The sequence below is a fragment of the Solanum pennellii genome, chromosome 6, assembly GCF_001406875.1.
Source record: "Solanum pennellii chromosome 6, SPENNV200".
Lineage (NCBI taxonomy): Eukaryota > Viridiplantae > Streptophyta > Magnoliopsida > Solanales > Solanaceae > Solanum > Solanum pennellii.
Genome location: NC_028642.1, coordinates 50,047,889 through 50,061,220, shown reverse-complemented (window position 1 = coordinate 50,061,220; position 13,332 = coordinate 50,047,889). Strand labels below are relative to the sequence as shown.

General features: G+C 34.0%; 2 protein-coding genes across 3 annotated transcripts; both read left to right on the top strand.

Moving 5' to 3' along the window:
- The first annotated feature begins 85 nt into the window (after positions 1-85).
- Positions 86-4,363, top strand: LOC107021275 (25.3 kDa vesicle transport protein). Its single transcript, XM_015221899.2, has 6 exons — positions 86-276; positions 809-1,017; positions 2,198-2,358; positions 2,462-2,608; positions 3,187-3,263; positions 3,915-4,363. Exons 2-6 carry the CDS (start codon positions 830-832, stop codon positions 3,996-3,998), a joined length of 657 nt encoding a protein of 218 aa, XP_015077385.1. The 5' UTR covers positions 86-276; positions 809-829; the 3' UTR covers positions 3,999-4,363.
- Positions 4,364-5,169: 806 nt separating this feature from the next.
- LOC107021719 (zinc finger CCCH domain-containing protein 62-like) lies at positions 5,170-8,877 on the top strand. 2 transcript variants are annotated; one of them, XM_015222424.2, is made up of 9 exons: positions 5,170-5,507; positions 5,613-5,740; positions 6,526-6,640; positions 6,727-6,788; positions 7,024-7,075; positions 7,264-7,375; positions 7,594-7,692; positions 7,779-7,906; positions 8,021-8,877. In XM_015222424.2, exons 1-9 carry the CDS (start codon positions 5,344-5,346, stop codon positions 8,667-8,669), a joined length of 1,509 nt encoding a protein of 502 aa, XP_015077910.1. In that variant the 5' UTR covers positions 5,170-5,343; the 3' UTR covers positions 8,670-8,877. The 2 variants fall into 2 exon arrangements, with proteins under 2 accessions (XP_015077910.1, XP_015077911.1); XM_015222425.2 differs by lacking the exon at positions 7,594-7,692.
- The last annotated feature ends 4,455 nt before the right edge of the window (positions 8,878-13,332 follow it).

The window sequence follows — 13,332 nt, the reverse complement described above, 5'->3', positions numbered from 1 at the left end:
TTTAATAATTCTATCCCATATATAATTTAAGATATTAACAAATTTTTATTATTTTATTCATCATTTATACTAAATTAAATATTTCATATAAAAAATATACTACTTTTAAAGACGGTATTTACCCAATTCCCTGAATCCGATCCCAATTCCCATTCATTACAACCTTCATTTCGTTGTAACCGATCGGAGTTCACGAGAGGTTGATACAAAATCGGAAACCGGCGATCGGAAGTTCAACAGATCAACCAACAAAGGCTGCACCGACGTGAATGATAGGTTCGTAATTTGATAGACCGACATAACTCTCTCAATTTATTTATGTAAAATATGCTTGTTTTCTTTTTGTGTTCTCATGCAATTCCCTCTGTATGTTTAGGTTACTTTTATTTTGTGATGAATATCCGCGACATTTGATAGGAAACTAATTTTAGTCGGATTTTAGCTCAGATTTGATATGTTCGGTTAGATTGCATAACGGTCTTAGCTATGGATGACTAGTAGGAAATATCTGTGTTTCCACATTCCACTACTGGAATGAAAATAATAATCCTAAATTTGCCCAAATGAGCAAATTATTTAGTATTAGAATGAAATGCACCTGAATAGAGCTGAATTGTGTATTTGACAAATTCACAGTCGGTTCCAGCTGATGTGGAATTGAGTATACATGTAAACTAGGAACTTTATGTCCAATAAGTCATTGATCCAAGGTTTTGGAATTAGCAGCCTAAGAGCATGGAAAATTGGTAGTTTCTATGTATTCAAACTATATGTTTGTTAACTTCTACCTTTTTGTGGTTGCTTGTAGTTGTTCGCTTGTTTAAGGAAGATGGTGAAGTTGACTATGATTGCTCGTGTGACGGATGGCCTTCCATTAGCTGAGGGGCTGGATGATAGCCGTGATGTTCCAGATGCAGATTACTACAAACAGCAAGTCAAGTCCTTATTCAAGAACCTCTCTATGGGCCATAATGAGGCATCAAGGATGTCCATTGAAAGTGGACCTTACATTTTCCAGTATCCTCTTATTGTTTCCATATTGTTTTTTATTTTTACATTCACAGTACTATTTACATCTCTTCGGATGCTAAATGGAATTTTCTCTAAATAATTAGTAATAACTTCTTTGTTCAACAAGATGACTGCAAGGTAAGTAAGTTCATGCACTTACTGGTTTTTTCCTAATAGCCTCACTGAGTTACCTATTCTCTAACTATGATTCCTCGATTTTCCTCTCAAGGCAAGAAAAAGCTTTCTTTACAAACTTGGTGAATCATTCTTCTTTTAGTTTTGGGGGTGGGGACGGAGTTGTTAGGAACTTCTTGAACATTCAGTTGGCCCTATTTCTGCTATTCTGCCAACTTGTAATGAGTCATCATCGCAATTATATGTTGAAACAGTCTACAGAGTTTTTCAATTTGAAGATTCCATTTAGGATGCCTATCAAAAGAAGCAAATCTGTATTGTAGTTTTATTATTGTAATTTAAAGAAAACTCTATGATGGACTCTGTTGTTCTTATTGTTGTGAGTTTCGTGGAAAACTAGGATCAGGTACTAAACAATTAATGAGGTTTCCTCCAGCTTAATTCTTTTGATGAGTGAAATTCCTATATTGGATGTATAGATGGTGATAAATATGGATGATGCGGTAGAAAATAAAACCAACAAAAGGAACAAAAAAGAAGTTTGTCGATATCGCTTATGCAGATCTATTTCTTTTGTCTGCTTAGTAGCTTCTCCACTTGATAGACATTTAATATGTTTTATAAGCACTTGTTACTAATTCTTTTCTGGATTTATGGATAGCACCAAAAGACAAGGGATGCATAGTCTAGTGGAAAGGGCCTCCAACTTTAATCATGAGCTTGGAGGTTCGGGTCACCAAGGGAGCACTGTGGGAACCACTGTTTATCTCCTGGGATGGAGGATCGGGAGTCATAATACCCAAAAGAAAATAACCAAGAGAATAATAAATATCACTAAGCTTTTATTAAAATTCAGGACCACCGGGATGTGAAATCTTTGGGATGATGTGGGTTGTGACTTTCCAAGTTTTCTTTATTGCTGCTGCTATTTCATTTGCTTACTTTCTAAATCACCACTAGCTCTACTTTGTGTCCTCCCAACCCAATTGTAAATGTGCCTTATGGAAAACCAGAAATGTGAATGTACTGGTCTCTTAACCCAAGTTCTCAGCTATATAATTGAAGGGCGCGTTTGCTATCTGACAATGTGTGATCGCTCTTATCCAAAGAAACTTGCCTTTCAGTACCTAGAAGACCTTAAGAATGAGTTTGAGCGTGTCAATGGGAGTCAAATTGAAACTGCTGCTAGACCTTATGCCTTTATCAAATTTGGTAAGCATTTTCCATCACACTGTCCTTTTTCGATTTTCCAATTTCCTTTTGTTAAAAACTAATTTTCTGTTCTTCCAATATATTATTTTCCCTATTTTAAAAGATACATTCATACAGAAGACGAAGAAACTGTACCAGGATACCAGAACTCAACGCAATGTTGCAAAGTTGAATGATGAACTTTATGAAGTTCATCAGATAATGACTCGAAATGTACAAGAAGTTCTTGGTGTTGGTGAAAAATTGGACCGTAAGTTTCTCATTCCAACATTTTTCTGAGCTCTTTATCAGTAAATCTTTTGCAAATTCATTTAAAATGATTGGTATGTTTCATGTCAGCCTGTTGAATTAAAGTTAGGATTGCTTAGGTCAGAATTGAGCTCCTTATACCTGGAGAAACTTAGTATCATCTAGTGCATGTAAGTTATCAAGATGATCTGTCTACTAGAAGCTGGTGGCAACTATGCACTTGTATGCCTCTTTTTATTGTATGATTCGAAGGTGTAACATGTGGTAGTTGTGAGATGAGATTTTCTCTTGAAAGTCTTTATACAAAGAAAAAGTTGATTTTGGATCAAATGCTGAGACAAGCTATGCTGCTTGTGCAAAATGCTGCAGCATTTACCTGTGCACAGATAAAATTAAGCGCCGAGTCAGTTGTGATATGAATTTCCAACCACTGGTGACTCATAGCTTTGATATAGATCGGCAATTATACTCTAATTATATGGTTACCCTTCTGTTTTCACCCTTCTTGTGCATTGATTTAGTATCATGTAATTTTTTTCACGGTTAGTGACCTGATTGTTTAAACATCTAATTCTGCAGAGGTCAGTCAGATGTCCAGCCGCTTGACATCAGAATCCCGCATATATGCTGATAAGGCAAGAGATTTGAATCGTCAGGTAAGTGTCATTTGTTTTTCAAGATGATGCACTTAAATTCTTGTGTGGTATTGTTGCTTCTACCTTTTGAGTGTCGGGAATGTGAAGTGGTGCCATACATAGATCTGAAGGAACATGAAATTTGCTGTTCATTCTCTTGAGTTCTCTTGCGCTTGCATGTTCTTTTTTTGGGCGGTGGGGGCATCGATATTGTTTAGAAAATTATATAAGCTGCTCAAACAATGTTCATTGGCATTTTTAAAACCTACCATGTATGAAGATTTTGTTGAAGATTATAGAGCTTGACTGGTTCTACTGAGTGAGTGATGACAGTGTGAGAATGTTTTCTATTCTTGAAAAAATACTTGAATGAACACCCAAGGGTGTAGTTTAGTGGTCAATGAGGTAGGTTGAGAACGGTGAGGTCTCAGGTTCAAATCCCTGGTGGACTATTTTTGCTGAAGGCTATGATAAATCAACATGTGAATGCAAGACTCATGCCTTATTCTAAGCTTGGGTGTCTTAGACCCAGACACTGAGAAAGACGAGTAACCATGATATATCAGATGGCTGAGCTTTCTGTCACTCTTTTTCGCGTTATGTACATGCATTTAGTCTGATGTTTGAACTTAAAATCTGTTTGGTGACTGATCCATTTCTTCATGACTCAAGGCTCTGATACGGAAGTGGGCTCCTGTTGCTATTGTCATTGGAGTTGTTAGTCTTCTCTTCTGGGCTAAAAGCAAGATTTGGTGATGCTGCCGTCAAATGTACAGCTTAGAAATGATGTTACTCCAGCATCGGTCAGTGGGCAACTGACAAGACCACAGTGGCCTTAGTTTTCTGAGGATAGGGAGACTGAAGACATGTCAGTTTGATAATGTAGAACAGGGGATGTGAACCATGACGACCGAATGTTGCGAATACTTGAGAAATGATATTTAATATGAATCACAGCATGTACTTTTCTTGATAATCAACCACAAAACTTGCCTTCCAATAGGTATTTGTAATTCTGAAATGCCGTTTTAGCTACTTTAGTATATGTTAGTAAATTACAGTGGTAGCCTCATTCGTTGTCTACTATTTTGATTCAATCCTTAGAAGTGCATGAACATGAATTCTGAATATTACCAAATTAGACCTGTCATTCCAAACTTGGGCAAAACCTATTTGAAATTTGTAGCTATGCCTTTTGTTACATTAAACTAGGATTTATTTTTTTTCAGTTTTCTGTACTTGATCTTAAAGTAGTCAAATTTACAATATTTATAAATAATTGGGGTCATTTGGTAGAGCGAATTAGAAAAAATAAAAGATGGTATTACCTTTGTGGATTATTATTTACTCATATCTTGTTTGGTATTCTTTTTCAACCCATATATAAGTAAATGCGAGCATATTATAGACTTTGTTTGGTAATGCAAAAGATTTTAAATGCATGCATTAGCATAATTAAAGATACAATTATTTCTTAAAATTTATTACACGTCCATTCCATCATATTTGGTGGAAAGTATTTTTATAAATAAATATTTTTCTTAAAATTATGTAACGCATGTTATTTTTAATATGTCAAATCAAATACGGTATAGTCTAAACATAACTAATACTCCCTTCGTTAACAATAATTGTCCGCTATACTAAAAATAATTTATCTAACAATACTTGTTCAATTTATAAAATCAAGGGATAATTTACTTTTTGTGTGTATTTTACCATTAGTATTTAATTTATCATCTAACATATTAAATTTAATAAAGTCAAAATATAATATATTTTTCCTATTATTTATTGTTTCTTAAGAGATGTATCATTAAATATACCATATTCAACAGTATTTTTTTACACACTACCAAACGATTATTGTTTTAATATAGGTCCTAAAAATTGGGTATCTGTGCACTTTGAGTCTCAAGTCTCTGATTCAGCCATTCAGGTCCATGCCAACTTTATTATTGCCAAAAAAAAATCCAATTAAGAGTACAAATTTTGACAACACAATCCACTCAACAACGGTAATATTTCAATTTAAAACCCAATTTGAAATCAACAATCAAACAGAGAGCTCTTCAATCATCATCCTCCAGAAATCAAAATAATGGGTTCAGCAGAGCAGCCGTACGATGTATCGGAAAGTGATAGCGACTACGATTCCGATGATTCTCAAGATGATCCAATTTTTGATCTTCTTGAGGAGACACAATCCTCACTTTCGAAACTCTCAATCAAAAAACAGAAATCTATGGATATTATGTCTGCCAGGTACAATCTTCGATTCGATTCTCCAAAAAGAGACATGCTAGTTTTCAATTTCGTCCAAAGAAATGAAAGTGAGATGTTGATTTTTCGCGTTGTTGTGAAATGTAGGCGGAATGTTTCTAAGGCTTTGGAAGATTGCGTTGAGGAAGAGAAGGATCTGGAGGAGGTAGTGATAGTACCAGAGCTTGATGAGAAGGATAAAAAAAGCTATGAAACTGTTCAGAAGATAATCAAAGGTTTCAATAACATTGTTTTGTTTTTTTTAATTTACATGTTGATATGGTAGTTTTCAGTCTTGGTGATTGTTATTGGTTCTTTTTTTTCTGACATCCGAAACTCACTAGTCCAACTAATTCGGATTTGCATGGCGTATGAGTCAATTAAGGAGGAAGAGCTCCCCATTTGCGGAGCTGTCATTTTCACTAAGGGGGTTAGAAATATAAAACATCTAACACACGAAAAGACCAAAGGAGTTCAACCTATATTATATATTCGTAAAAGATAATTTTATATAAACGGAGTAAACTTTTGCCCTTGGCCCTTACTAATTCCACCCCTGGAACTCCCTAAGTATATCTCCAATTGCAGGGCACAAACTCAAGGATTCCACCACATCCTCTGGTTGTGTGATTATTGGTTGTGTAAACCTTGTAATATATTAGTGTTCTTTTATATGAAAGCTATAAAAGAAATTCATGTATGGGACTTTTTATTTTGAGTATACACTTGTTAAGACACGCCCCTATGCAAAGATATGTTTATTCATGAAAGTTTGTCTTCATTTTTGGTATATAAATTGGAAGACCAAATGACCTTTTTATAATGTTGCAGCTTTCCCCTTTCGGTAAGAAAGTAGTAAACTTCCAATCTTTAGAATAAGAGAAAATTATTCAGTATTTTTCTTGCTCTATGACATACAAGGCTTTGTAGTGATTGTTACTGCCTATATTTATCTTCTCATTTTCCGAAAGGTTACAATGGTTGAATCCTTATTTTTGTCTCTGCTTCTACTTGGTGGCAGCTGGTCAGATTGAGAAACTGAAAGTGGAGCAATGCAAGGTTTACCTAAGGAAACATGGGCTGAGATTGACGGGTACCAAAGATACACTTATCCAGCGCATCAAAGAGCACACCGAGTAATTTCCCAGTTTCAGTTTATTCAGCTTTTAATTTTGTAATGATCAAAACTTCTGAACTTAATGCAAATTCTATTGTATTTCAGCATCCTCGATGGTCGTGGAGAGGAAAAGTATCCCCCATCTAGTTTTGTATTGAACTGCAAAGGTACAGTTTTTTTTCCTATGTATAGAGTATTTAAGTGGATATAGTTTTATTGTAGCAAACATTTATGATCGTTAGCCCCTTAAGAATAACCAAGTCAAGTTTATTAAACTGCTGAAAAGTGTCATAGCTTTCACCTTGCGTCTGTGTTTCTGGTGGAACCTAGCATTATAATTTCAGCAATGAATTAGAACTTTCTGGACATGTCATTTTCATCTTCACTTTTTGTATTATGCAGGGGACGCGTGCACTGGGGATGTTGTTATGTTTGAACAAAATGTATATGAAATGTAAGCTTCTAACTTTAACAAGTGGTAGTAAGCATCTTTAGGTCTTCTTTTATGCACTTCTAAAGGCTGTGAATAACTAGTGGCAGATGTGTCATGTATAATTCACTTCAGTTCCCTATTAGACATATATTGGGGAAGCAGCAGTATGCGTGCGTTTACTTAGCAGGTGTATGATTGTGGTTCATCAGGTTCAGCATTGCATCCAGGAGTGCTACTGGCCCTCCCTGTGGGACAAGAATAGTAGCAGGGCGTATTGTGAAAGAGAGCTATGGTGCTAAAAAGCAGCAACATACCTTTACGGTGAGCTTTTAAAAGCAATCAATTTAGATTGAACTCTTGGGAACAAGAAGAGGAATGAGAAGTTATTTTCAACTTAAGTTCTTTGTAGATAACAGCAATTATTTGACTTAACCTTTTCTGTTTCCGTTTCTTCTTTTTATTTGGCTTCGATGTACGTACACTTCTTGCATTGTTTCATCTTGTTTGTTTCATATAAGATTCTTTTTACTGTTGGTCAGGTTGAGGTATTGTGGAGTAAAGGGGAAAAACCGCTGCCTCCACTGCATCCTCTCCTCATTAAGGGTAGAAACCTCTATAGATTAAAAACATTGCGACAGGTCTGCTGAATAGTAATTAGAATTTCTAGTACTTGTACTTATTATTCCTGCAACATATGCTAATTAATCATATATTGCATTTGAAGAAATGGGACGATGAAGCAGAACGGCAGAAAATTTTATCAGAAAAGCATGCCAGAGGTTCTGTTGCTCGGTCTAGCAGGGAAACACGTGTCGAAGAGAAGGAAATGCGAAAGATGCGAAGGGAAAATAGGTACTATTATAATTTTGGTCATTCTAGGAAGCAGATTGGTAGAATGAACTTACGAAATAAACCAACTTCACTTGATTATGAACATTTGAACCAATGTTTGTCTAAATATCTCAGGGTAAGCACAGATTACAAGGAGAAGAAAACAGTAGCTGAGGGTAAAGGGAAACAGCTGCATTCTCGCTCAATGAACTCCTTAAACAAGAATGATCAGCCTCAGGTAGAAGTGGTGTACAACAGCCAAAAAGATGAACAAAAGCAATTCAGAAATTATACAAATGTCGTAATACAGGAAAATGTCTACCCTAGAGAAAACAGACCAGAAGAAAGGCCTAATCAGAGACAGCCTTTGACTAATGTGAACCTGAATGATCCTAGTTCTAACAGGGAGAAGCATAACTCAAATATGCATAGGCATAACTCGAATACGCATATGCCAATGTGGAGGGGCTCTAGCTATGGAGGTAACACATACTATTATAACATTCCAACATGGAGGGGCTATAGCGATGGAAGTTACAACAACTGCAATACTAGTAGAAGTCCATTAGAAGGACATAGTCATATGTATACAGGAGGTCATGGTCATTCACAAAATATGAACTATAAATCTCCACAAAGAACTGATAATTGGCAAGCAAGGAATGGAAAGCGTCCAACTCAAGGACAGCGCGAGGAACAAAAGAAGCTTTGCCACTTTTATGCTCAAGGAAGATGCTACTATGGGCTAAGTTGCAAGTACTTGCATGATTCTGTAGGTATTTAAACATTCAGGTGAAAGAGTAGCAAGTAAGAAAGCTTTGAGAGATCTTCATAGATCAACTATTTTGGTCCCTTTTTTTTTGGGTGACAAGTCTTTTGTCTAAAGGGATACTGTCATTGTTCCCAAAATGCTGGAAGAACAAACTGATTTTTTATTTTGTTGAACTGAACTCTATTTCCTATGATGAATAGATTTTAAAAAATTATCTTAACTTTTTTTGTCTGGTCTCGACTAATTTCGAAAATCAACCAACAAATCGAAGTTATTGTGGTTCTAAGGTCTTAGTAGTTAGTACCAACTTGGGAGAAGTTTTGATTTATAGGCTTTCGGTGGAATAATTGATGGAATTTTAGGTGCAAAATAGGTGAGTTTATACGTAATGTTTCCCCAATTCATTAGTAAGTTTGGGTATGTCAGATTAATGGGCTATTTTATTAGCAGAGGAAAAATAAAAAAAGTCGCGTAATTTTTAAAAGTTGGATTGCAAATGCAAAAATATATTTAAAAATTATATGTAATGATTTCTCAACTAATTATGGAGGTCCTCGTTAAGTTTTTTCAGAATATTTTTTTGGGTGCTCTTAGTACACACAAAAAACCAAGAAAATCGCGTAATTCCTAAAAGTTGGTTCGTCAATGTGAAAGTATGCCTTAAAAAATTGAGCGACTATACGTAATGCTTTCCCAATTCATTACGAAGTCCACAAAAAAAAATTAGAATTTCTTTTGAATGCTCCAAGACATCAAATCCATGAGCTAATACACAAAAAACAAAAAAAGTTGCGTAATTATTAAAAGTTGGCTCATAAATACAAAAAATGTGCATTAAAATGGTGTGACAAAAATAATGCTTCCTCAACTCATTATGGAAGTCTCATAAAGTTTTTCCATAAATGACCCAAGATGTTAGATCCAAAGGCTAATATACACGAAAAAACCAAGAAAGTGACGATATTCCTAAAGTTAGCTCGCAAATGCGAAAATATGTCTTAAAATGGTGTGACTATACGTAATGTTTTTCCAATTAACTATGGAGGTCCTCATAATGTTTTTTCAGAAGAAAAAAAATTGGGTGTTCCAAGACGCCAGATTCATTGGTTAATACACATAAAAAACTAAGAAAGCCTCATAATTATTAAAAATTGGCTCGTAAATGTGCGAAGATATGCTTTAAAAATGTTATGACTATACGTAATGTTTCCCTAACTCATTATGGAAGTACTCTAAAGTGTTTTAGCTAAAAAAAAATTGGGTTCTTCAAAGTGTCAGATTCATGTGTTCATAAAAATGAAAAACAAAAAAAAATCGCTTAATTTCAAAAATTGGCCCGTAAACGTGAAAATATGCTTTAAAATGGTGCAATTATACGTAATGCTTCCCTAACTCACTACAGAAGTCATCATATTGTTTTTCCAGAAATTTTTTGGGTGCTCCAAGACTTCATATTCATGGGCTAATACATACGAAAAAACTAAAAAAGTCTCGTGACTCCTAAAAGTTAGCTCGTAAACGTGAAAATATGTCATAAGAAATGGTGCGACTATACGTAATGATTTCCCAACTCATTACAGAGGTCCTCATAAAGTTTTTTCAAGACATATTTTTGGGTGCTCAAAGGCGTCAAATTTATGGGCTAATACACATGAGAAAATCAAGAAAATCGCGTAATTTCTAAAAATTGGCTCGTAAATGCGATAATATGCTTTAAAATTAGTGCAACAATATGTAATGCTTTCAGTTCATTACGGAGGTCCTCATAAAAAAATTTTATTTTGGGTTCTCCAAAACGTCAGATTCATGGGCTATTACACATGAAAAACCAAGAAAGTCGTATGATTTCTAAAGGTTGCTCGTAAATGCTAAACTATGTCTGAAAAATGGTATGACTATATGCAATTCTTCCCCAACTCATTACGGAGGTCATCATAAAGTTCTTTCAGAATTTTCTTGGGGTGCTCTTAGACGCTAGATTTATAGGCTAATACACTCCTAAAACAAAGAAAGTCGCATAATTTCTAAAAGTTGGCTCTTAAATGTAAATATATGTCTTTAAAATGGTGCGACTACACGTACTAGCCCCCAACTCATACAAAGAATAGTATAGTTTTTGGTGATCCAAGTCGTCATATACATGTGCCAATACAAAAGAAAATCAAGAAAGTCCCGTAATTTTTAAAATGTGGGTCTTAAATGCAAAACTATGCTTGAAAATAGTGTGACTATATGTAATGCTTCCTAAACTCATTATAGAGGTTCTCATAAAATTTTGGGTGCTCCAAGATGCTAAATTCATGGGCTAATACCCACTAAAATCAAGAAAGTTGCATAATTCCTTACAGTTTGCTCGTCAATGCAAAAATATGCCTTAAATAGAGCGACTATACGTACTATTTCCCTAACTCATTACAGAGGTTCTCATAATGTTCTTATAAAAAAAAAAGATGGATGCTCCAAGGAGCCAGATCTATGGGTTAATTCACCCGAAAAAATAAGAAAGTTGCGTAATTTTTAAAAGTTGGCTCGTAAATACAAAAATATGTCTTAAAATGGTGCGACTATACGTAATGTTTCCCAACTCAATACAGAGGTCCTCATAAAAAAATTTCAGAAAAAAATATTGGGTGTTCCAAGGCAACAGATTCATCATATATATATTATTATAAGCATGAAGCTCAAAACTTAAAAGTTGAATTACCATTTTGCCCCTCTAATAAATTAAAACTTATATAATTTATATATATATAATCTTCTTATTCTCATTTCATAATCTTGACCTTTCAAATTTCTAACATAAATGTAAATAAAAATAAAAATGAGTAATTATCAAGAAATTAAAGTAGATTCATGTATCTTTAAAATTAAATTTCATCTCTATCTTTTTTATATTTATTTTAACAATAATTCATGTGACTTTTCATGTTTCCATAATTTTGTTCTATAAATTTAACTTTTTCAAGAAGAACTTTTATTTACCACTCCTACAATTCTTGTATGTAGGAATTCTAAACATGTGAAATAATATCACAATTTAAGGTGAAAGTTGTGAGATTCCCTTATGCAGTTACGAGAATAGATAAGAATTCAATTACTGAAGCATCGGAGCTTGATGTGTTAGTTTTATACTTATTTGTAGTAAGAATTATAATAAGACTTTTTTGTCTCTCTTCATATAGTTGAATTCTTGTTTTATTAGCAAGTTGCTCTAAATTCATATTTGTATTTTGTACGCTCAAATGTTCAGTTTCACTATAGAGACAAACAAAATGAAATGCCTAATTATCTTGCTCATGTGTACCTTTTTTTTTTCTTTTTTTCGTACTTATAATTTTTACATATACATTAATTTTCATCTTTGAGAATGAACGTGATAAAATAGAATGTTTACTCTTTTCTTTTCTTTTTATGGAAAAAAAAGGTGAAACATATAATATTAGATTAATGGTGGATAAGTTATGTATGACAAAATTAAATTTTATATAAAAATAGTAGTTATTCATAAATATCCTGATTTTTAAAATATAAATAATAAAACTTTTTACATCTTAGTTTTAAATATTTATAGTTAACTAATTAGTTTAAAGTGTTTGTTGATAAAAATGTAATACAATACTTAAAACACATTCATTAAAAAAGTTGAAAGGTTTTGTTTTCCTTCACTCAAAGTTAATCTTACACTATCTAGCATTATTCTACCAATAAAACGGAACTATCAAGAAATTTAATTTAGATAGTTGTTATTTTTCCTTTTAGCTTTGCAAACTTATTTTTTGAATTACAAACAAAGTTTATTTTATTAATTTCTCATATTATTATCTCGATGCATTCACTTGGAGGTCAGAAAATTGGAGTGTCACAATTAGTAGTAAAACAAAGTAAGAAATCTCAATTAGACATATTTTATTATTTAGTAGTATTATCTTTTAAGAAATAATACACTCGTGGGTTACACGCGAAGCGCGTGCCCGGAAACTAGTAGGCTAATACACACGAAAAAATAATAAAGTTTTGTAATTCCTAGAATTTGGCTCGTAAATGCAAAAAATATGTCATATAAATGGCACGACTATTCGTAATGCTTCCTAAACTCATTACAGAGGTGCTAATCAAGTCTTTTCAGAATAAACTTTTAGGTGCTCCAAGGCGCCAGATCCATGGACTAATATACACGAAAATAAAAAATGTAGCGTAATTCTTAATTTTTAGCTTGTAAATGCAAGAATATGCCATCAAAAAAGGGTGTTACTATACGTAATTATTCTCCAACTCATTACGAAGGTGCTCATAAATTATTTTTAAAAAAATATGCCTAAAGTGATAGCCTTTTACTTATACGGGCAGAGCCGCCCCTTACAATCCTAAATTCATCTCTGCCTGCAGGGGCATAGTTGAGCGGTTGGAAGGGATCAATTCCAGCCTTCATCTGCTACTCAGCCACGAGCTCGTTGCATGATGTCTGCCTAGTATGATTTACATTTCCTACATGATTCGCAATCTATCACAGTGAGCATATTACCACAAAGTACACCCTCGGGTTCCAAATAAAGAATGGCAAGATTCGAATTTCGAAATGAAGTCAATATAATGCCCTGCACAAGCACTACCGATCCGAGTACTCAATTACTTTGCAGTTGACACAAACAGAGACATAAGAGTTTCTTTAATCTGG

What these genes read in the sequence shown, in the direction of transcription:
- LOC107021275 (XM_015221899.2), top strand. Translation starts at nt 830, where the DNA reads ATGGTGAAGTTGACTATGATTGCTCGTGTGACGGATGGCCTTCCATTA. An exon ending in AGTGGACCTTACATTTTCCA is followed by an intron (nt 1,018 to 2,197) that starts GTATCCTCTTAT and finishes CCAAGTTCTCAG; the next exon opens with CTATATAATTGAAGGGCGCG. An exon ending in TGTTGGTGAAAAATTGGACC is followed by an intron (nt 2,609 to 3,186) that starts GTAAGTTTCTCA and finishes CTAATTCTGCAG; the next exon opens with AGGTCAGTCAGATGTCCAGC.
- LOC107021719 (XM_015222424.2), top strand. Translation starts at nt 5,344, where the DNA reads ATGGGTTCAGCAGAGCAGCCGTACGATGTATCGGAAAGTGATAGCGAC. An exon ending in ATGGATATTATGTCTGCCAG is followed by an intron (nt 5,508 to 5,612) that starts GTACAATCTTCG and finishes TGTGAAATGTAG; the next exon opens with GCGGAATGTTTCTAAGGCTT. An exon ending in GAACAAAATGTATATGAAAT is followed by an intron (nt 7,076 to 7,263) that starts GTAAGCTTCTAA and finishes GTGGTTCATCAG; the next exon opens with GTTCAGCATTGCATCCAGGA.